This window comes from Odocoileus virginianus, chromosome 4 (genome assembly GCF_023699985.2).
Source record: "Odocoileus virginianus isolate 20LAN1187 ecotype Illinois chromosome 4, Ovbor_1.2, whole genome shotgun sequence".
Taxonomy (NCBI): Eukaryota; Metazoa; Chordata; class Mammalia; order Artiodactyla; family Cervidae; genus Odocoileus; species Odocoileus virginianus.
Window position 1 is genome coordinate 24,809,407 of NC_069677.1, and position 20,073 is coordinate 24,829,479.

General features: G+C 52.7%; 1 protein-coding gene and 1 non-coding gene across 9 annotated transcripts; both read right to left on the minus strand.

Moving 5' to 3' along the window:
* Window positions 1-731: 731 nt before the first annotated feature.
* Window positions 732-19,712, minus strand: EIF4G1 (eukaryotic translation initiation factor 4 gamma 1). 8 transcript variants are annotated; one of them, XM_020879885.2, is made up of 34 exons: window positions 19,596-19,712; window positions 18,720-18,776; window positions 18,404-18,497; window positions 18,025-18,111; window positions 17,502-17,522; window positions 16,747-16,923; window positions 16,417-16,516; window positions 15,223-15,335; window positions 14,331-14,423; window positions 14,067-14,133; window positions 12,956-13,777; window positions 12,615-12,703; window positions 12,325-12,511; window positions 12,106-12,239; window positions 11,821-11,979; window positions 11,484-11,669; window positions 11,092-11,289; window positions 10,720-10,866; window positions 10,281-10,517; window positions 10,000-10,104; window positions 9,723-9,882; window positions 9,422-9,522; window positions 8,741-8,843; window positions 8,439-8,541; window positions 7,980-8,212; window positions 7,734-7,852; window positions 7,432-7,604; window positions 6,667-6,792; window positions 6,431-6,512; window positions 4,850-4,948; window positions 4,603-4,737; window positions 4,382-4,463; window positions 4,104-4,244; window positions 732-1,072 (listed from the first exon to the last, which is right to left on the minus strand). In XM_020879885.2, the coding sequence occupies exons 3-34, from the start codon at window positions 18,461-18,463 to the stop codon at window positions 888-890; spliced, it is 4,824 nt and encodes a 1,607-aa protein (XP_020735544.2). In that variant the 5' UTR covers window positions 18,464-18,497; window positions 18,720-18,776; window positions 19,596-19,712; the 3' UTR covers window positions 732-887. The 8 variants fall into 8 exon arrangements, with proteins under 8 accessions (XP_020735544.2, XP_020735543.2, XP_020735546.2 ...); XM_020879884.2 differs by having other exon boundaries at window positions 11,484-11,672; XM_020879887.2 differs by lacking the exon at window positions 17,502-17,522.
* On the minus strand, window positions 9,599-9,674 carry LOC139034936 (small nucleolar RNA SNORD66). Its single transcript, XR_011487505.1, has one exon. It is a non-coding gene; the product is annotated as a small nucleolar RNA SNORD66 (small nucleolar RNA).
* Window positions 19,713-20,073: the final 361 nt, after the last annotated feature.

The following is a 20,073-nucleotide window of genomic DNA, read 5'->3' on the forward strand; positions in this document are numbered from 1 at the left end:
GGGTCACACTCACTCACTGGGCCCGGGCTGCTGGTCATACTGCATAGGGGCAGACGTTCTTTTTATCCTGGGCTCTCATGTCACAGATGAGACCTCAAAGCTGTAGCAAGTTCCAACTTATATAGCCTGAAACCCTGGGTCTTCACATATAGGGGTCTTGCAGCACATTGTCATAGATCAAGACCAGCAAGTATGTCCTATTAAGTACCCCGTAGCTATGTCCCCTTTCTCCCCTCCTAATCTACAGGGAGCCCCACCATGTCCATTTTTGAGGGCCAACCATCCAGCAGACTCCCTAACCCTCCAGATCACAGGGGAAGAGGAAAGAGGGGTGCCCAGTTACACGGAAGTGTGCTACAGTGCCAGCTCTGGAAAGGAGGCTGCCCACCTATCCAGACCCCTTCTCCAGAGGGAGCAGGCCATAAAGCACAGAGGCAGTGAGCGTAATTGAATTCATGTTTAATAATTACAGGCACCGTGCCCCCCCTTCCCCCTGCTCAGGCAGCAGGGGTGGTGCAGGGGCTGGGGCATATGCCCCCAGCAGCGAGGACGGCAGTCCCAAGAGTGATTTTCAGAAAATAAAAAAGGACCCAAGGGGCAGGCGGTGGTGCCCCCCCCAAGACACACCAAATTTCAAGACTTTATATATAATATATCTCTGTGCCCCAGGGGGAGGAGAGGGACAGCTGGCAGCATCTGGAGGGGGGGCCCCAGGCAGCCCCAAGCCATCCTGCCTCTTCAGCCACTTTATTAGCTCAGACAATATCGCACTACAGGCACCCACTGCCACCGCCGCCGCTGCTGCCGCCCCCCACCCCTGCAGTCCAGGCGGCTGGCTTGGCCATCCGAGTGTCCATGGGGCTCTAAGTCCCCGGCCCCACCCGCCCTCAGTTGTGGTCAGACTCCTCCTCCTCCGCCTCACGAAGCCACTTGAAAAAAGTCGTGACAGATTTTAGGGCCACGCCCTTGCCCTGCTGCTCAGCAGGGTCCTTGCTACTCTCCCAGCTATAGAAGGCGTCCTCCTTCACCACGTCCTCGTCATACAGAGCGTCGAAGAACATCCCAAGCAGGTCTGCAAGCAGGCAGAACAGCAGTTAGAGGTGTGCTGTCCACAAGCACCCCATCCCACCGCCCAGGAATCCCACCCCTACACTCCACCGCTGAAACAAGGCCCTGACCCAGCATGCTGACATTTGTCTGGCCACTCCAGAGTGACTAGGTCTCTGACACCACGCTAATCTCATGATCTATGACACTGGTTTGCGAGAATGAGTCACTTGGCCAAAATGTACAAACCTGCCCAGCCTCACCTCAGCAGCTTCAAACTTCACTCATGATATATTTATTTAATGGGGAAAAGTGCAGAATTGGTACTCCTGAATTTGAGGAATCACAAATTCAGGAGACGTATCTCCCATAAAATTCAAGGGTATAACCTGGAACATTCACTGAGCCCGCCCCTGGCCCCATTTTACAGATTCTGACAAATTTGACCCCAATTTTCTCTTTTCACACATCTCCTAAACATATATCCACCCCTTCTCTGGCCTTGACACTTCTATGTGTGATGTATCTTTTGCCAGGAACATTGCTTCTCGTCACCTTTTATCACCTTCCTAGTGAATTCCTTTAGGCTCAACTCAAGCACCCTCTCTGCTCTGCTTCTCCCTCACCCCCAGCTTTCCATCATTCTTCCAAAGCACGTGTACAACCCTGAACATAATTTATTCCATTCACCACATGCCCTGCCAGTCTTTCCAAAGAAAACAGTACATTCTTAAAAGCAAAAGGAGGTTGAGAAGTTGATTACATTTCTTTTGAATACAGCATAGAATCTAGAGTCCAGGCCTCAGTGAAACACTGACTGAGCCATCTAAGAGAAACTGCAAGCCAGGATGTTCCTCAGGCACACACCCTCAAATCCACAACTGAGGCTATGGACAGCCTCCAACCCCTATCCCTCAGCAATGGCAGCAACAGGTTACTTATCCCAAACTTGTTTTCCAAACCCCATGCATACCTATCCCAGTGACTCTACACAATCAATTATCCACCACTCTGCCCCATAAGCCCAAGCTTCTCCCACCTGAACACTAAAAGCCTCCTTTTAACTACTACTATCTCTTCAAAGCCAGACAAAAGATTTGTCTTTTGACAAGAAATTAGTTGAATTCAAACATTTCTTCTAGGGACTTCCCTGGTGGTCCAAAGGTTAAGACTGCCATGCTCCCAATGCAGTCGGCCTGGGTTCAATCCTTGGCCAGGGAACTAGATCCCACAAGCTACAACTAAGACTTGGCTCAGCCAAATCAAATAATAGTAGTTGTTTTTTTTTTTTTTTTTTTTTAAATTTTGTCTGCACTTGCTGTTTTCTTCCTGATTCAGGGGAGTATTACCCTGTCCTTTTCAATCCAGCTCCTGTCCCCTGCTTTACCAAATACTGTTTCTGCCAGGGTAGCCTCCATGTTTTCACATACCAGAGGCCCTAATTTTCAGATCTGTTCAAGCAGCATCTAACATTATAGACCATTCCCCTCTCCTAATATGTCCTGTGCCTCAAGAAATGGGCCTTCAGTCCTGACCTCTTCCTCTCCAAATCAGACACCCAGCTAGCTGCCTACCTACCTGACTGACATCTCTGATCATCCCCACCAGGACCACAAACTCAGTATGACCAAACTCAATTTGATCCAGTGGTCCCTGCTGCTGCTGCTAAGTTGCTTCATTCGTGTCCAACTCTGTGCGACCCCATAGACGGCAGCCCACCAGGCTCCCCAGCCCCTGGGATTCTCCAGGTAAGAACATTGGAGTGGGTTGCCATTTCCTCCTCCAAAGCATGAAAGTGAAAAGTGAAAGTGAAGTCGCTCAGTCATCCGACTCTCAAGAGACCCCATGGACTGCAGCCCACCAGGCTCCTCCATCCTTGGGATTTTCCAGGCAAGAGTACTGGAGTGGGGTGCCATTGCCTTCTCCGCCAGTGGTCCCTACTGCCCAGTAAATGACATCCCCACTATCATTTCACCTGCTAAAACCATCCTAGGAGTCATATATGACTTCCAATCTCACCACCCTATCCCCAGGCCAGTGAGTCTTCAATCTACCCACCCTCTCCAATCCTCATTTCCACCAGAGAGGCTGAGCCACTACCAACATGCCCCGATCGGCCGATCTAGCCACATTCACCCCACTCCAAATCACTCTTCTCACTAATGGCCAGGATGATCTAAACACTAAAAAAGAATTTTTAAAATCCCTGCTTGAAATTCCACAAAGGCCAATTTTCCTGTCCTTTGGCCAAAGCCCAAAACTCATCCCATGGTTTAGAGAGTCCTGCATGACCTGGCCACATCCATCTATCCACCCCACTTGCCTCACATACAACTGGCTGCTGCACTCTTCCACACTGGCCTTCCTTTAAGTTTTTACCTTGTATGTTTTCACCCTCAGGGCCTCCCTTTACAGATTCAGTTCATATAAGTCTCCCCTTCCCCTTTGTCATTGAAGTCCCCATGTGTCAATTCCCACTCATTCCCTCTTGACTAGGTAAATTCTCCCAGAGTATCCTGCAGGACCCATCTTCCAACACTTACCCAACTCCATGCTCATGTGGGAACTATGTTTGACTTAATCACTGTTAATATCCCAACCCCAATGCCCTGGCACGCAGTGTGTGGTAGGAGTACATGCTTAGTCACTCAGTCGTGTCTCTTTGTGACACCACATACTGTAGCCCGCCAGACTCCTCTGGCCATGGGATTATCCCAGCAAGAATACCGGAATGGGTTGCCATTTCCTCCTCCAGGAGATCTTCCCCACCCAGGGATCAAACCCATGTCTCCTGCAATGCTAGGCAAATTCTTTAGCCAGTGAGCCACTGGGGAAGCACAAAACAGGCAGTCGGTTAACCTTCAAGGCCAAGTGTAACGCCTTCCACTTGGTAAGGAAACAGTGTTGGAGAGAAAAGGACTCAACCATGAAAATATTTTGCTCTCCAGGGACCACCCACTTTTCTTGGGTTGAGACCCTCTCCACCACTGTCCCCCTACAATCTGGTAGTTCCTCCAGCCCACCCACCCCCACCATCCCCATGGCCTGGCTCTTACTAGGGGGCTGGTCTAAGGTCACTACAAGGGCCTGGAGGGCATAGAGCGCCTGCAGTTCCTTCTGCTCGTCACACAGGTACTTCTGTAGCAGTTTCGCTCGTGCTTTCAGCACTGCAACATCCACTCGGAGAGAAGACTCAACTACAGGGAGAAAGACAGCGGTAAGTAGAATAACGCACCCTCAGCCTGGTTCAGAACTAGAGGTAAAGACCAAAACCTCCCTCCCTCCATATCTGCTGGGCCCACCCTTGCCCCACCAACTCCCTGGCTCCTCTTACAGATAATTGCAGAATAGCACACAGTCGTCATGAGGGCTCGAACTAATGTGTTGGATGTCACCTGCTGCTCATTCAGGTTGGCCTGTGCAAGAGAAAGAGAAACAAATGGCTCAAAAGTTCTAAATTATGCCTGGAAGGCTCCATTCTTGTTGCCCCCATCAAGCACCACCTTCTCTCTCTCTCTCTCTCTCTCTCCACACCAGTCTCAAGGAGAAACATACCTCTATCCAGTCAAACACCCGCTGGTTACTGCTGCCTTCCTGCAGCAGCTTCTCCAGCTGCCTGCGCAGCTCCTCAAAGGAGAACAACCTCTGGCCCGGGGTTTCTGACTCCTCTCCCAGGGTATACTCCACCTTCTGCAAGCAGAAAGGCCCACAGTCGGGAGGTAAACGCATCACATGAGCTAATACAAGAGGAGAGGACTGGCCGGCCCCAAGTGCTAGAGTCCACCCAAGTCCAGTCACAAACCTGCGCAGTGACAAAGGCACTGACATCCTGGCCTTCAGGTAGAAATTCCTTCCAGGTGAGTCCAGCCTCTCGCCACAGCGTCCCCACCTTTTTAGGACCCTGGAAAACATTAGACCAACCCAGAAACTCTCGTTCTCTCCAAGAATCTAACAACTTCACAAATATCATCTAACAAATGCATATTGTAATCTCACCAGACACCTGCAAGCAGCTCAGGATGCTAAGATACTGAATGGGAACAGTGTGTCCATGGCTACAGTCTAGTACCGAGCACAGACATCAGTCAAATAACCATCCAAAGTCATGAGAAGTTACCTACCACAGTGCTATGTGGCTCAGGAAATGGCCTGAGAACCTCTAGGGAAATGTCAACTAGCTGTCACAGGACTCTCAAAGAATTACTGGACCACAAAAGGTAAACAACCAAATCGAAATACCTCACCCAAGCCTTCTACACTCATCTACATGTCTCTTTCTAAAATAGCTTAGTTTTCATTATTGCAAGTAACAAATGCTTATGGGAGAGAACAACTTCTAACAAGTATTTAGCTCCCAAGTCCAGAAAAATTTAGAAGCAGATATAACCCCAACACAAATCAGTAAACGGCAGTCTGAGTTCATTTTCTCTAAGGGGCAAGAGATTCTGAAGCCATCGCAGTTTTACAACAATATATTCAGGATGATGTCATCAACCCTTGACAAAAGTACTTCATGGACTTTAAAAATGTCCATCTTAACACCATTAAAATCGAGCTGTCTCACAGCTGACATACCACAGTTTTAAAATAAGTCCGTAAGTTTTTTCTTTCTTAGCAGTGCATAAATGTCACAAAATCCATGGCACCTTGGAGTCAATGAAATACTACTAGATCAATGTTTTTTTCTTTGAATTATTATTTTATACTTCTTAGAAACTATCTGGTACACATTTTTACCTAAAAAAATATGAAAGGACAATTTCTCTCTGATTCAAAGTCTCACTCCTCCATGTTCCAGAGCTGAACTCTCTTAAAACTGTACTTCCCAACATCTTACCACCACGAAGTACCACACAACTTGCCCGTCCAGTCATTTCACTTTTGTATTTGCTAGTCAAAGTTAACTTTAATAAAGCAGTTTCTGTCGTGAACATTACCAAACAGACATCCCTTTGCAATTTCACAGTAATTTGCCCAGTATGTGGTCAATGTTCTAAAAGATGCTAGCTGAATGAATCAACTAATCAATCAAAGGCCTAGGACCTTGTGCTCAGTTGCTCAGTCCTGTCCAACTCTTTGCCACCCCATACTGTAGCTGCCAGGCTCCTCTGTCCATGGGATTTTCCAGTTAAGAATACTGGAGTGGATGGCCATTTCCTTTTCCAGAGGGCCTTAGATTCTCATTCTCCTCCAGCCTTGGCCAGAACCTACTATAGGAACTGGTCTGAGAAAGAGTGCCAGCCTCAACATTTTCCCTCCCAGGTACCAACCCAGCACCACCATCCCACCAAAGGACTACGAGGCTTCAGGGTCACCACCAGCACCCAAAACCACATGGTGGAAGAGACGTCCTAAACAAACCACCTCCAAGAGGCTCACTCACCATGCTTTTGCACAGGAGGCCCAGGATCTCTAGCAACAGGGAAGCAGCCTTGCCCAGGGGTCTCAGAGGTTTTGTTATTTCCCTGTAAGATAAACATTCAGTTGTTAAATTAGCCTCCCCCACACTCTCAACATACTAGCCCATCGGTTCCTAAATCCAGGGCTCTGACCCACCACACCTCCTTTCTCTCTCCTTCCTATCTTTACCTCCCCTGAATTCCACCAGAGGGGGCTTACCTGAACAGCTCCCCCATGGGCACCCCACCTTCCTGCAGAATGGGCGTTATCAATTCTGCTAGGTAGAGCCACACATGAGGAATGTCAATTTCCATGTCTTCAGCCAACTCTAGAATTTCATATAGCCTGCATAGGGAATTCAAAGTCAGGACCTTCTAAGACAAGCCTGCACTCCTTTGTTGCCCTCCTTCTGAGGCAACAAAGGCATGGCTAAAGGGATGAACTGCAGGGCCCTCCTCAAGAACATTTCCTAAACACGGGGCAATTATCTCACACTAAGTGAAAGCTGCTCAGGTGTGTCCGACTCTTTGCAACCCCATGGCCTGTACAGTCCATGGAATTCTCCAGGCCAGAATACTGGAGTGGGTAGCCTTTCCCTTCTCCAGGGGATCATCCCAACTCAGGGATTGAACCCAGGTCTCCTGCCTTGCAGGCAGATTCTTAACCAGTTGAGCCATAAGGTAAACCCAAGAATACTGTTGTGGGTAGCCTATCCCTTTCTCCAACAGATCTTCCCAACCCAGGAATCGAACTGAGGTCTCCTGTACTGCAGGTGGATTCTTTACCAACTGAACTATCAGGGAAGCCCTATCTCACATTAAGGCCACCTTCGGCTCTTAGACAGCTCACCCCCAACCATGCCAAAAATTATGTTGACCAGAATGGCTGAGGGGCCTAAACTCTCATTCAAGATTCCACAGGTCCTACAAAGGAGAGAAAGGCACAGGAAGGTAAGAATGGGAGGCCTACAGAAGTCAGTCATACCCTTGGTAGTACTGAGCAGTGGAGAGGTGCCCGGCACAGAGCAGCTGGTGCAGCAGCCGCCCCATGTGCTCCCGCGCAATGGCGCTGCGCTCCAGTGTGGACTCGATGCCGTGCCGCACAAAGATGAAGAGCAGTGAGGGCGAGGCCAGCTCCTGCACGCACTGCACTGCCTCCTGCAGGGACGCAGAGCAGAGAAGGGAGACCAGTCACTGTGTGGCTCAGACCCTCCACCCTTGCCTGTCGGCACAGGCCCCTTCCCACCCACCCTGCCATCCCTCACTCAGACCACTCCTATGGCTTGCCTTCATGTCATTGAGATGGAGGTACTCCTCAATGATGGCCCTAGATTTCTTCTCCAGCTCCTCTTCAGACAGCGCAGCCTTCGGGGGACTCACCGGAGGGAGGGCAGCTTCTCGCTTCACTGAGCGGAGAAAAACATAGCACAGATTCATCAGTTCCAGTCTTCCTAGCAAACAGGGCCTGGAGCCCTGAAGACATTGTCTGGGGACTGGCCCACAGTCTTCTCTTCCCTTCCCCCGGCCCCTTACCAGCTTCCCGCCCGCGGTCCCGATCCTCCGTGAGGCTAGCTGCCTTGCGCAGTCCATCAGGCTGAGAGGGCCGCTCTCTACTCCGTTCCTCCACTTCCTTGCTGAAGCTCCGCTTGGTGGCGGGTGTTCGCGCGCGATCAAGCCGGTCACCACGGTCACCTCCCCGTTCACTCCGCTCTAGGCGGTCTCCCCGGTCCCCAGCTTTCTCACCTCGTTCCCGGCTCAAGCTACTCCTAGAAGACAGACAGGCAGATCATCTCTCACCTGTACTGCCCAAGTGCACTCCTGTTTGAACTATCAAACACGCTGAGCAACTGTCTGGCCTTGTTCTTGGCAGCAGGAATACACCCCAACTCAGTCAGGAGCTCTGAGCATTACACATGTTAAGAATCCCTGTGTTAGCAGCCAAAACCCAGTAAGAACTCAGTGTGATGAACAGAGACATCGAGGAAACCTCACCTCTGCACCACTCGTCTGTTATCTGTGCTTTCTGTTGGTACTGCTTGTTGAAGGGCTGAGAAGCGATTCAAGGTACTAGTGGCTGGACGAGCAGCTTCTGATGCTGGGGAAGCAGAAAACTCAGATTAAAGACACCTGGTCCTAGTTCTGGCACTAAGGTAGAGTTCAGTCCCTAGTCCCAAGTACACACCACCTGTATGACCTAACCACTCTGCAGTGAAAGCCTCCCGTACAGACAAGGCTCTGCCCTCAAGAGAGCTGAAAAACCACCCAGCTCTTGACAGCAACAGTGGCCTCCATACCTGCATCGGAGGGCTTGGCTCCGGAGCCTCCACTGCTACCCTTGCCCCAGCTCAATCGACCTCCAGGTGCAAACAGCTGGTTATTAGAATCGATGGAGCCAGGCTGAGGAAGCAAAGGGAGTGGAGAGTCATGGGTCTGATCCAGCCAAAGCCCCCAGCCAGCCCCCACCACACAGAGCCACAAGCAGCCTAGACCAGTAAATATTTCAGGCTTTACAGACCATACAGTTTCAACTAGTCGACTGCCACTGTAGCACAGGAGCAGTCACAGACAGCCCTTACAAGGCAGGACTGTGGTTCTGTGCCAAAACCTTACAAACACTGAAGTTTACATTTTATAAAATTTCTTGTCACAAAGTATCATTTTTTCTCTCCAACCATTAAAAAAATGTAGAAAACTCTCATTTGTAGCTTGTGGGTATACAGCAGCACAGAATGGCTGGATTTGGTATGCATGTCAGGGTGCTATCACTGGTTCAGATCAATGTGAATTCACTCCCTAGAGATGGCAGTTCTGCCCAGAAATCTAACTAGTTGGTCTAAGGGTGAAAATTCAAGCTGTCACCTTCCCAACTTCAGAAAGCAAGGGGACTAAGATCCAACCCTATGCTTAAGGCCTGTCTGACCAATCTTTTATTCTCCCATCACTGACCATCACCCCTTCCAACACATACACCCTACCTTCGTGATCTTAGTGAGTCGAGAAGTGTCAATAGGGCGGCTGCCCTTGCTGATGGGTACTGTGTTCCAGCCACCATCATCCACAAGTGGAAGGCCACGGCCTGGGACAAGGAAAGCACACTGGAGTGATGAGCAAGTCCCAGCAACCCTGCTCCGGGGAGCTGCCACCAGCCTCCCTTCCTCAGATCCTCAGTTCCATCACGGGGTCTCAGTGGCCCAGACACGTGGCGCTAAGAAGAAGTCATCAGTGGAAAGCACAACCCCTCACAACATCCCTCCTCAGTCCCAGCCTCCAACTCACTGATGGGTGGGCCTGGAGGGCCACCCCGACGCTTGTCGCTGCCCTTGGCCATTAGCTGCTGCACTTTTATGTGCTCCCGATGCTCCTCCATCTCAGCTTCCTTGTGGATTTGGTCAATTGTCTTGGGACCCTGGTCCCCTCGGCGTGGCACCCAGTTGCTCTGTGGGATAGGCCAGCACAGGGGTAATTACATCAGAGAGGACCAGACCAGCGTCAGGAAGTGGGGGCTGTGGGGTCAGAGGCAGCAGGCTAACAGAGGGAAAGAGGGAACACACACCTTTCGCAGATCCAGCACATCCTGCAGCATAAAGCGGATCCGGGATGAAGTCTTCTTTTCCTTAATGATTTTTTCCATCTGGTTGAAATACTGATCCATCCGGGGCTAGCAAGAAGCAAAGGGATCAAGGTCACCTGCAGCTTCAGACTCTGCCCCTCCGGGGCACACAGTGCCACACCAATACAACAGCCGGGAAGGGTTGTCAGTGTACATCAGTTGGTCAGCGTACGGCAGACCCTATGTGCTTTAGCCCGGCCTTTCCCATACCCCAGGACCCCTACCTTGGCCTTTTCAAAGTCCAGGTCTTTGCCAATGGTGGTGAGCAGACGGCAAAGGCATTCAAGGGACTCTTCATCATGGTTCTTAAGTAGTTTAACCACACAGTCATGCATGATTGCCTCTGTTAACATCTTCAGTTTGAACAGCTCCCCGATAAACTTGATATTCCCTAACGAGCGCCGCCGGGCTATGTCTCGAGCCTCTTCCAGCTCCTCTTTCAGGCGTCCCCGTTCCTCTGCCTGCCGGTCACAGGACAGGGGTCACATAAAAACGACACCAACCACTCAGTTAAAACCTTCCCTCCACTACCTGGCACCTAGCACCAAGCACTCACATTCTAAGGCAGAGATCCGCCCCCAAACACCACTATCCCCACTCCCACTTGTGCAGCTGAGGAGCAACCGGGTGCAGTGGTGGAATCAGGAGTGGAGTTTCTCTCACCGTAGCAGCTTCATCCATCTCTTTTTGTTTCTTCTCAAAAACCTCATCATCATCTTTGTCTTTTTCAAACTCCTTCTGACATCGATTTAACAACAGTTTTCGGAAGTTCACAGTCACTGTTGGCTTTTCTGTAGTGGGCACTTTCAGCTGTATGTCAAAGAGAACATCACATTCAGACCAGTCGAGGGCAGGGCAAGGAAAACCCTCCAAAAGTCTTCCACTACATGACCCTGAGGACCTCTGACCCAGCTCTGCCTCATTCTGGCTGCCACCACCAGCACAGGATGGAGAAGAACCAAGAGGCTGGACTCAGAGGCTTAGGACGAGAAGTGAGAACTAGACCACAAAGCTTAGAGAATGGTGGAAACTAACCGCCATGAGGCAGCGGCACATGTTGGCATAGGCCACGGAGAAGTTGGGTTCTGAAATGGCCTTCTCGAAGATGAGGTCAATGACCCCTTTGAGACGTTCCTCGGTATCAATGGCTAGCTGTGTCACCTGCTTCATCAGCTGCTGGAACATCTGGGGCGTCAGTTTATTCAAGATGGAGCGCACCCTGCGGAACAGGTCCTGGAGGAGAGAGGGAACAGAGAAGGCATAGAATCCAGTGACATGTTCAGGGGCTGCTGGGAGGGGTGGAGAGGGCCGTGGGGACTCGGATAGATGCTAGTGATGAGAATGGCCAGGAACAAAGAGGTCAAGCCTGGCTCAGAGGGTAGACCTTCAAGAGAAGGATTGGAGACCAAAGCACAACTTTCAGGTACCTGGGTTTTACTGCCATCAGCATCCTCTTCCCCTCGGTCCTTATCAGCCGCCGTCCGCTTGCTACTGGGTTTCCAGGCCTTTTCTGCTTTATTCAGTTTTATATCCTCGGTCATTGACACTGTGGCAATGATCTTCCGTGGTTCCTTTCGGGGGCCCTGCTGAGATCGCCGGGGTCCCAGGCCAGCCTGCTAAGCAAGGAGCGGGGACAAAAGACAGGGAACCAGTCAGCACAACGACCACCATCGCTCACATCTCCAGGGCAGACTTCTCCCCACCCCTCAATGAGATACAGGGGCAAACCTGTGCCCCAGCACACCCCTTGTCAGTCCCACTCACCGGCCCTCGGGGCAGCTCCCCACCTGGCCCACCCCTTGGGGGCCCACGGTTGCTAAGGGCTGGTCGGCCAAGGTTGGCAAAGGACGGAGTGAAGTCTGGGCCACAATTTATGCCCTGAAGTCTAGAGGGGTCCAGCGGTCGCAATGGTGTTTTATTGGCCTGTGAAAAAGACAGAGAAGGTATCAGAAACAGGACAGGGCTAGCTACTGACCACTCTTTCAGGACCTCTGGCTCCTCTAGCCATCCAACCAGCATAAACTTACTCTCTCCCTCAGGCCTACCAACCTTATCCAACACGACGTCACTGATGTGGGGCAATCCCTCAGGCTTCTGCATACTGGCAAAGATGAACTGAAAGCCAAGCAGGAACTCTCGGTCGTAACGCTTTTTCTCCTCAAGGTTTAGAGGCTTCCACTGATCTGCATGGAAGACAGGACGAAGCAATCACACTGCTCTCTCCTGGATCCTGACAAGCATACTTTCTCACCCGTTCTTTCCACATACCTGACTTATATTCATACTTCTGTTCCCCTGGCTGGATGTTCTCTGCATTTTGAATCTTGTCTTCCTTTGAGTCCCAGGTCTCCTCTCCTTCCTCAGACCGCAGGGGCACACTGCTGCCCTCAGGCTCTGGGCTGGGATTGTTGCCTACAGGAGGCTGATTTTCCACCTCTGGTACCCCTGGGTTCGCCTGGAACCATCGGACATTTCATTTTGGCTGCACTGTCACCACTGTTGCACACCCAAACTCTGCCCTTCTCCCTCCGCGTTCTCCTCTCCCTCTGCTCCCTTACCTCCTTGAAGGCATCTAGAAGGTCTCCTACAGCCTCCTTCTTATTGAGCTCCTTAATTTTCCGTCTCCGCTTTGGCACAGACACTGCCACTATTTGGGGGGGGAGGAGTGAGAATAACTTAAGGAGTACCCCAACCTCTGGGAAAAATAAAAAGAAGCCACTGTACAATATTCCCTTTTTTCATCACATCCTCTCTCAACTTATAATTCCTCAATCTAGCCCTTGAGAGTTCCATTACAGGGCTTCTATGACCCAGACACAAGGGCCCAAGAGGTCATCCATCAACAAAGGAAAAAACCACACCCAGCCTGTCCCACCTCCACCATCCAGCAGCACCTTACCTTGGGTGGCTACTGCCACCTCCAAATTCTGAGGCAGGTGGGCTGGGACAGAGGTGCTCTCTGGGGGGAGAGGTTCCTCTCCTCCCTTCTCACCCTCAGCTTCTCCTTCCTCTTCCTCTTCTTCCTCCTCCTCCATGTCCTCCTCCTGAGCAGGGGAAGCCACTGGAGGAGCCAGAGCTGGGGTAGCAGAGAGGACAGTGAGGGGAGTCACCGACACTGTAGCCTCCTTGGCCTGTTCCTCTAGTTCACTGACTGTGTTTAAGTCCACAGCTGGTGGTGAAGGGGCTCCGTTGAGTAGTTCCTCAGGTTGGGCAGTTGGAGCAACAGGCATGGGGGATTCAGAGGGACAAGCCGGAGGAGGGAGAGGGGCAAGCTCTGGGCTTGACTCCACCTCTGGTTCCAAATTCTCAGATGGGACCGCGCCATTAGGCTCAGGAAGAATTTCCACCTTGTGAGATGCCAGAGGGCTGGGAACCTGGAGAGGACTGGAAGAGAACTCAGACTCTGGAACTGGTTTGCTCAGCGTCACTTCTACTTCCAATATGGGTTCAGCGAGGGGAGTGGGTTCTGGAGAGAGGCAATATGGCTCCCCAGTTTCCGGGGGCGTGGGGGTTGATTCTTCTACAGACGTCTGTATCATCCCCGTTGTCATCGTGTCCCCAGTAACAGACAGGACTGTGAGATTAGGCTCAGATCCCGGTTCCAAGACTGGGGGTGGTGATGGGGTTGGAGAAGGTGATGAAGGCTGGGATTCTGAAGGGCTGTGCTCTGGGCCAGGTAATCCTGGCCGCTCCCCAATGATTGCTCCCTGCGACCGGTCATCTACACCATAGGAAGAACAGGTAATTAGAAGCAAGTCCTTCCCTGTGATTGTTGTTCCTCCTCCCAGCCAAGCATTCCCAACCTAATAGCCCCTCCTACACACACACCAGTCTTCTCCCACCCAGGTCTTTTTCATTCTCACTCAAAATCCAATCTGCCTTTAAATTCTACTATTTGAAACCTAAGTCATTCTTCTCTGACACCCAGTTCAAGTCACTCTACTTTCTTGGCATTTTAAACGGCCATACTCCTTTTCTCTGTAAGATCTATGCACCACCTGCTTACTTACCTGGCCGGACGACGACAGCAACCTGGGGTGTCTCCCCATTAGCCTGAGGCTCCAGACCGCCTCCCGTCTGCAGGACACAAAGGGTTACCAAGTTTGCCCTGAAGAGTCCCACAACCCTGCTACAGCCATTTCTACTTTAGCTGCCTAGAAATCCAGGAAAGCAGGGAAATAAGTCCCTTAGTTGAAGAAAAAGACCAAGGGACCTAGGAATCCAGGGAAGAACAGCCATCCCAGTCAGGGCATCACTCAAAGGACAGACAGTACCTGGGGAGGGGTGGGTGTGGAGGCAGTTCGGGCCCCAGACATGATCTCCTCTGTGATATCCTTCCCTCCTTGGTTTGGGTCTCGAATTCGGATCTGGGGAAAAAAAGCTATGGGATTAAGTGGGAAACAGGAGCAGCCCACCTCTTCACCCTGCCCCACTCCTAAGACTCTAGGCCAATCCCCCACCCCCGACTGGGAAGCAGGTGGGTGGGTGCCAGAAACCCCATAAGTTCTACTGTCAACCCATCCAGCTGCTCTTGTAGTCTGTGCCTTGGCCCCCACCCCAAAGACACTCTTGACCTCACAGAGCAGACACGTACATCACAATGCCCCTCCCTCCCTTATCCTTGCCCCACCAGTCCCCAAGAAGTGGCTGCACGCCCAGGGGCCCAGGACCCCCATCGAGCACCCAACCGGCTCACTTGTGGCTAGTCTGCCTGATCTCTGGGGGCAGGGCCCAGATCCAGTGGGTGGAGCCAGGGTGACTCAGCGGCTTCCCCAGCCCTGGCACCCTATTCTGGGCACCACGCCCAGGGCTTGAGGACTGAGCAGAGGCGGAGGCCTCAAGAGCTTCCAGGACTGGGGGGTGGGGACACAGAAAACAAACCATTTCCAAGGCAAGCCACCAGAAACCCAAAACCAAACTTAGATGTTATGGACAGAAAACCCAGGTCTCTCAAGAATTTCCCTCCCAGATACTTCAATCTTCTAGTGAGCTTCTTCTATACTGAAATCTTAGTACCTTACGAAAAACCTGAGCATTTCACACATCCCCATTCTCTGCCTACTCTCAGGTGAAGATCTCCCTCAACTTCCTGCTCCCTGACCCACAATGTGCCTGACCCTGATCCTTGCTTTCCCAGATGTCCTACAACCCCTTGCTGCTACTCACCGTCTTCCGCTCCCTCTTGGGAGCAATCTGGGGTGGCTGGTTCATCAAAACAGGTGGGGGAGCCACACCAGTGGGAAACTGCTGCACACCCTGGGCTGGGTAGTAAGCGCCAGCTTGGGGGAGGCGGGGGGGACAAGGAAAGGAAGAATAGTGGCAGGGTCAGGGCCCAACCACATACAATTGCCTGCTTGAGCACAAATGCCTCCCAGCCCCTGGAGAACCTCTCATCACCCATAGCCGGCCCCTTACCCTGCCCCACCCTCCTCCCCAAGGGAATTAGGTGTCTGTCAAAGCTGGGGAACCAGTCTGAACTGCGTTTACAAGAATTCCTAACACTGACACACACACCCCTTGTAGGCAGGCACTCCTTCCCCACCACACACCAGCTACTATGTCTGTTCCTCTTCTACCCCATAAGGTAACATGGATGCATCCCACCCCCAGCAAAACACACACATGTACTCTGAGAGAGCAGCAACTACTTAACCTGAAACAGAATCAGGTCTTTGGCTGCAAATGATAAAAACAGATTTGCCAACCCTGTTCCATTCAACCTGAGTCCAATTCCAGTCTCCAGCCCTCTGGTAAGGGGCAAGGAAACAAAAAGTAACATTATGAACCAGGCCCAGGATGAGGAAAATTCCTTAAAGCAATGGTCTCCAAAATGGGATACATTCTTTAATATCATCCCATAACCTCCACTTGTTTTTGACAAGCAACATTAACTGTTATTTGTTTAAATTATGCATACGTATAACAAACAAAAACATACATGTATTAGAAGTACATACTCAAAATTTTTCCTGATGGCCAAAAAATTTTGGAAACCACTGCCATAAAGAACAGACTAATCCTTTCCTAGAATATAAATGAAAAACAGCTACAGAAACCTCCCAGATCCATGTTACATGGGCTCCCCCCAACCATGGAACAAGTGTCAGGGAATATTTACTGACAGGTCCTCAAACTAGCAACTGAACTATATCCCTTGACATAGGGAGGACTCTACAACTCTCAACAATAGTGTAAAATCCTCTCCCCACCACCCCCCAACGCCAGTTACAAATTAAGCACCAATCCCGACTACTGCTTATCATTTTTAGAGCAAGAGACAGGCCTGGGAAGGGTCCTAGAAATTAGGCAAGTTTAAATGCTCCCTGGGACTCACTCTCCCTGACTCCAGACCCCGCTTACCGTAGGTCCCAAACTCTGTAGGGCTTGCACCTGGGTAGAAGCTTGGGGCTCCCGGCTGCACAGAATACTGCTGTGTCGGGACAACATATGTGGAACGGCCCTGGTGGAGGGGAAGGGGGATAAGGAAGGGAGAGGAGTTGAGGGAGCTACGAATACCGCATCAGACTACAGAGAGAATGCAGGGCAAGACAGGACAAGCCAACTCTGGGCAATGACCAGAAGAAAGTCCCAACTCTAGAGCAGAGATGGGACTGGAGGATCAGGGTAGGGGAGGTGGGGGAGCGCGGGGACAAGGTTGTGTGGCTTCAGCACCCAAGCCTCCAGCCTCACCTGTCCAGGGATGTAGTAGGCCCCCTGGGAGGCTGGGTAGGAGATCTGGGAAGGGATCATCATTACTTGGGATCCAGCAGGGTAGACATGGGCAGCTGGGCCAGGGCGGGCAGGGGCTGCACTCTGCACTCGGGAGGCTGCACTGCTCGGGGGCTGGGCCCGGCTAGGGTAGAAGTGCTGTCAGGAGGGAGGAAGGCAGTTGGCACTGGGCAGGGGAGGAAATGGACAGCAAAATGGCCATTCCACTATGTCTCTAGTCTGGAGAGAAGTACTGGGGGCTTTGGAGCATGGGACCAACACTGCCAAGACTCACTTGACCAATTGATGGTAAAGTGGCCTCTTGTATTCATGTGTGCCCTCCAAACTCAGGTACACACTTTGCACTCGGTGTATTTACTCCCTCCCTGCCATGCATACTCATGTCACCTCCTCCACGCTATCCTTCGGCAGAGGCTTCCTAATACCCAGATGCATCATGCCTAAGTAAAGCCTTTTTCAGCAGCATACTCCCCAGCATGCACTGCACCATCCTAAGGTACTGAGGAGCTAACCGCTAACATGCAAGTTTCCCAGGTCCCAGATACGCGCTATGCAAGATTTAGCCCCTAACATGCACTGGTCAGCCTCAGACTGAGGACCTGGACAGACAATAAGTCCCACCCTGAGGAACCCCAATCCCTGTGTCTAGCCCCTGACTAGGGAGGAGGGTAAGGGTGAGGCCAAGAGAGAGTCCAGGATTAGCAAAGGGGTATTACCTGCAGAGACCTGAATCCTCCCTGAGAGCACATGGGGACAGGAAAGAAGAGAATTATCCCCAAGGTGATGAGGGGGAGAAAAATGAAGGAGGCAGGACAAGAATCCGCTCCCATTTAGTGAGGAAGAATTTAGGGAATAGAGAAAGGTAAGAACCAGCTGGAATGTTTCTCTTCCCACAGTCCAAAGAGAAAGAAGGGATGAGGAATGGAGCAATGGTGACCTCCCAGTAAAAGGAGGAAATAGGAAAGGAGTTGGCAGCAAGGCCCAAAGCACTGCCCCCAGTTCTCAAGGCACCAGAACCCCTAGTAATGCCATCCCCACCAACAACATACTCCCCGAGGGGCCAGCCACCGTGAGTAATCAACAGTGCAAAGTGCAGAACCGCATGAAAGAACACATAGCAACTGTCAGGAAACTGGGGCAGGTACAGGGCCTCCAGAGTTTCCATCCTAGGCCCAAAGTGGCCTAAGCTTTACATGGCTCCCACCCAGGCCCCCTACTCCCCTCCCCACAGCCCCTCACCTGGCGGGGCTGAGAAGGCGTGTTCATTTGTGTCGCTTGAGGCGTACTGAACACCACCGGTGCTGTCTGCCCCGGGGGAAACGCTGGCTGAAGGGGGGAGACCAGATTTCAGCAAGAGGGGAAACCCAGGTGGTGCAGAAACTCAAGCTGGTGAAGGGGAGCAGATTTGTGGCAAGAGCCTCAACAGTCCACAAATACCCTCCCAATGACAGCCCCTGGGAACAGCCTGGGGGCCCTGTCTCAATTTGGCAGCAAAAGGCTGCACTTTGCCCTGACAGAGAAGGGGGTGGGAAAATCCAGAGGTTGGAACCTGTTCCTGACCCGGCTGCCTGGTCTCCCCAACCCCCACCCCAGTCCCTGTTAATTCCTCCCTAATTACCTGTGGGAGTCCAGGGGATGGGGCAGGTGGGGGGCCTGTGGGCTGTGGAGCTTTGTTCATTTCATTTGGTGCCACATCAGGGTCCCCCCAGCACCTGTTGGGAAAGAGTGGCACTCAGAAAAGGAAATGGACACAAACTTAAGGCAAATGGAGTGGGGGAGGGGTTCAAGCAAGGGCTGGGTCCCACAATAAGCCCCGGAGGCGCCAAGGGGGTAAAGGAACATTAAAGATCCAGCTTATGTCCCCACCAACACCCTGTCAAACCCTCACCACCTCCAACCACCCCCCCGATCTGCTGAAACAGCCCTTCACTCACCCCCTCGGTTAAGAATAAATCCACGGTGCGGCCTACAGGTTCTGGGCATCCGAGGGCCTGGGGTTGGGAGGTGAGGGGTATCAACCTGGCTCCGCGGGGCCCAAGACCAACCAGACCGGAAATTCCAGGTCTCGCTGGCACCAGGCTCCCGGATCACAAACGGAGCTAGCAGCTTCGGCCGCGGTGTCCCCACCCCCCACCCGGGGACACCGGGTTCGGGGCCTGGCCCAGGGGCACACGAGGCATGCCTGCCGTGGGTGGTAGCAGAGGCACCCACGCGGGACCAGAGGCGAGGCCTGCCGCCGCCCGGGAGTGGAGACCAGGAAGGGCGGCAGTCGGGCCGTAAAAGGCCAGGCGGGCGGCGGCCGAAGAAGAGCCGGCTTGAAGCAAGTGAGGGTCGGCCTGGAAGGCGGGCGGGGCCGGGGGCTCCTCCCTGCCCGCCGCCGCCGCCTCCCTCCCCTGCGCCCTCCCTGCGCAGCGCCGGCCAGTGCCAAAGAACAACGTGTCACTTCCCGGCGGCCGGGCCGCAAAGGGGGGAGGGGGCGGCGGGCCGGGAGCCGCGGTGCCTGCGCCCGCGGGGCCTCCTCGGGTCGGGCCGAGGTGGCACTTAGCGGCCGGGGAACCCGGCGCCTCCCGGCCTGCGGGAACCGCATATTCCGGCCCCGTGCTCCCCCACCCCCACCCGGCAGCCAGGCCGAGCCAGGCCGGGCACACGTGGGCCGGGGATCGGGCCCTGGCGGGCCGGGGCCCGGGCTTGGACCGCGGGGCCAGGGCGCTGGGGCGGCGGCGCAGGGTAGCCGGTCCCGGCCCGGATGGCGGCGGATGCGGGGGGAGGGGGTGGGGGGGCCGGGTCGGGCCCGGACATGGCGGCTTTACCTTCAGTCTCCTTCAGTCCGCGCGGCCGAGCCCCACGCAGCCGCACAGACGTAGTCCACAACCATTTCCGGCTCCCCGCACGGATCCCGCTCGGCGGCCACCGCTTCTCCGCAGGCGCAGCCGGCGCCCCCACGTGACCGGCGCAGAGGGCGGAGCAGCGCCCGGCGCCGCGGAGCACATGGGATTTGCCCCGCCTTATCATGTGACAGCCACTGCCCGCCTCCTGTCCCCTCCCGAACTTTGGAACTCCCAGACCGACCCGGCTCCGCGTCTGAGTTCCGCGATTCTTTGGTTCATTCATACTTTGAGCTAGCATTTATTGAGTGCATATTGAGTGCGAGGCGAAGTGCTGGCTGAGGGTTGAGAGTACTGACATTAAAGATTCAGTCCCGCCGAAGTAAACCATGGACAAAAACGGAAAAAAATACAAGTTAGGCAGCCTTTGAAAATAATGTAAATTAGATAAAGAACTATTAAA

Bases quoted from the DNA above. Each gene is read 5' to 3' on its own strand.
- EIF4G1 (XM_020879884.2), bottom strand. From the start codon at position 18,463: ATGAACAAAGCTCCACAGCCCACAGGCCCCCCACCTGCCCCATCCCCT. The intron at 15,336-16,416 runs GTAAGCGGGGTC...GCCTCCCCCAAG, and splicing joins TACAGAGTTTGGGACCTACG to CTGGCGCTTACTACCCAGCC. The intron at 11,290-11,483 runs GTACCTGAAAGT...TCTCTCCTCCAG, and splicing joins CTGATGGCAGTAAAACCCAG to GACCTGTTCCGCAGGGTGCG.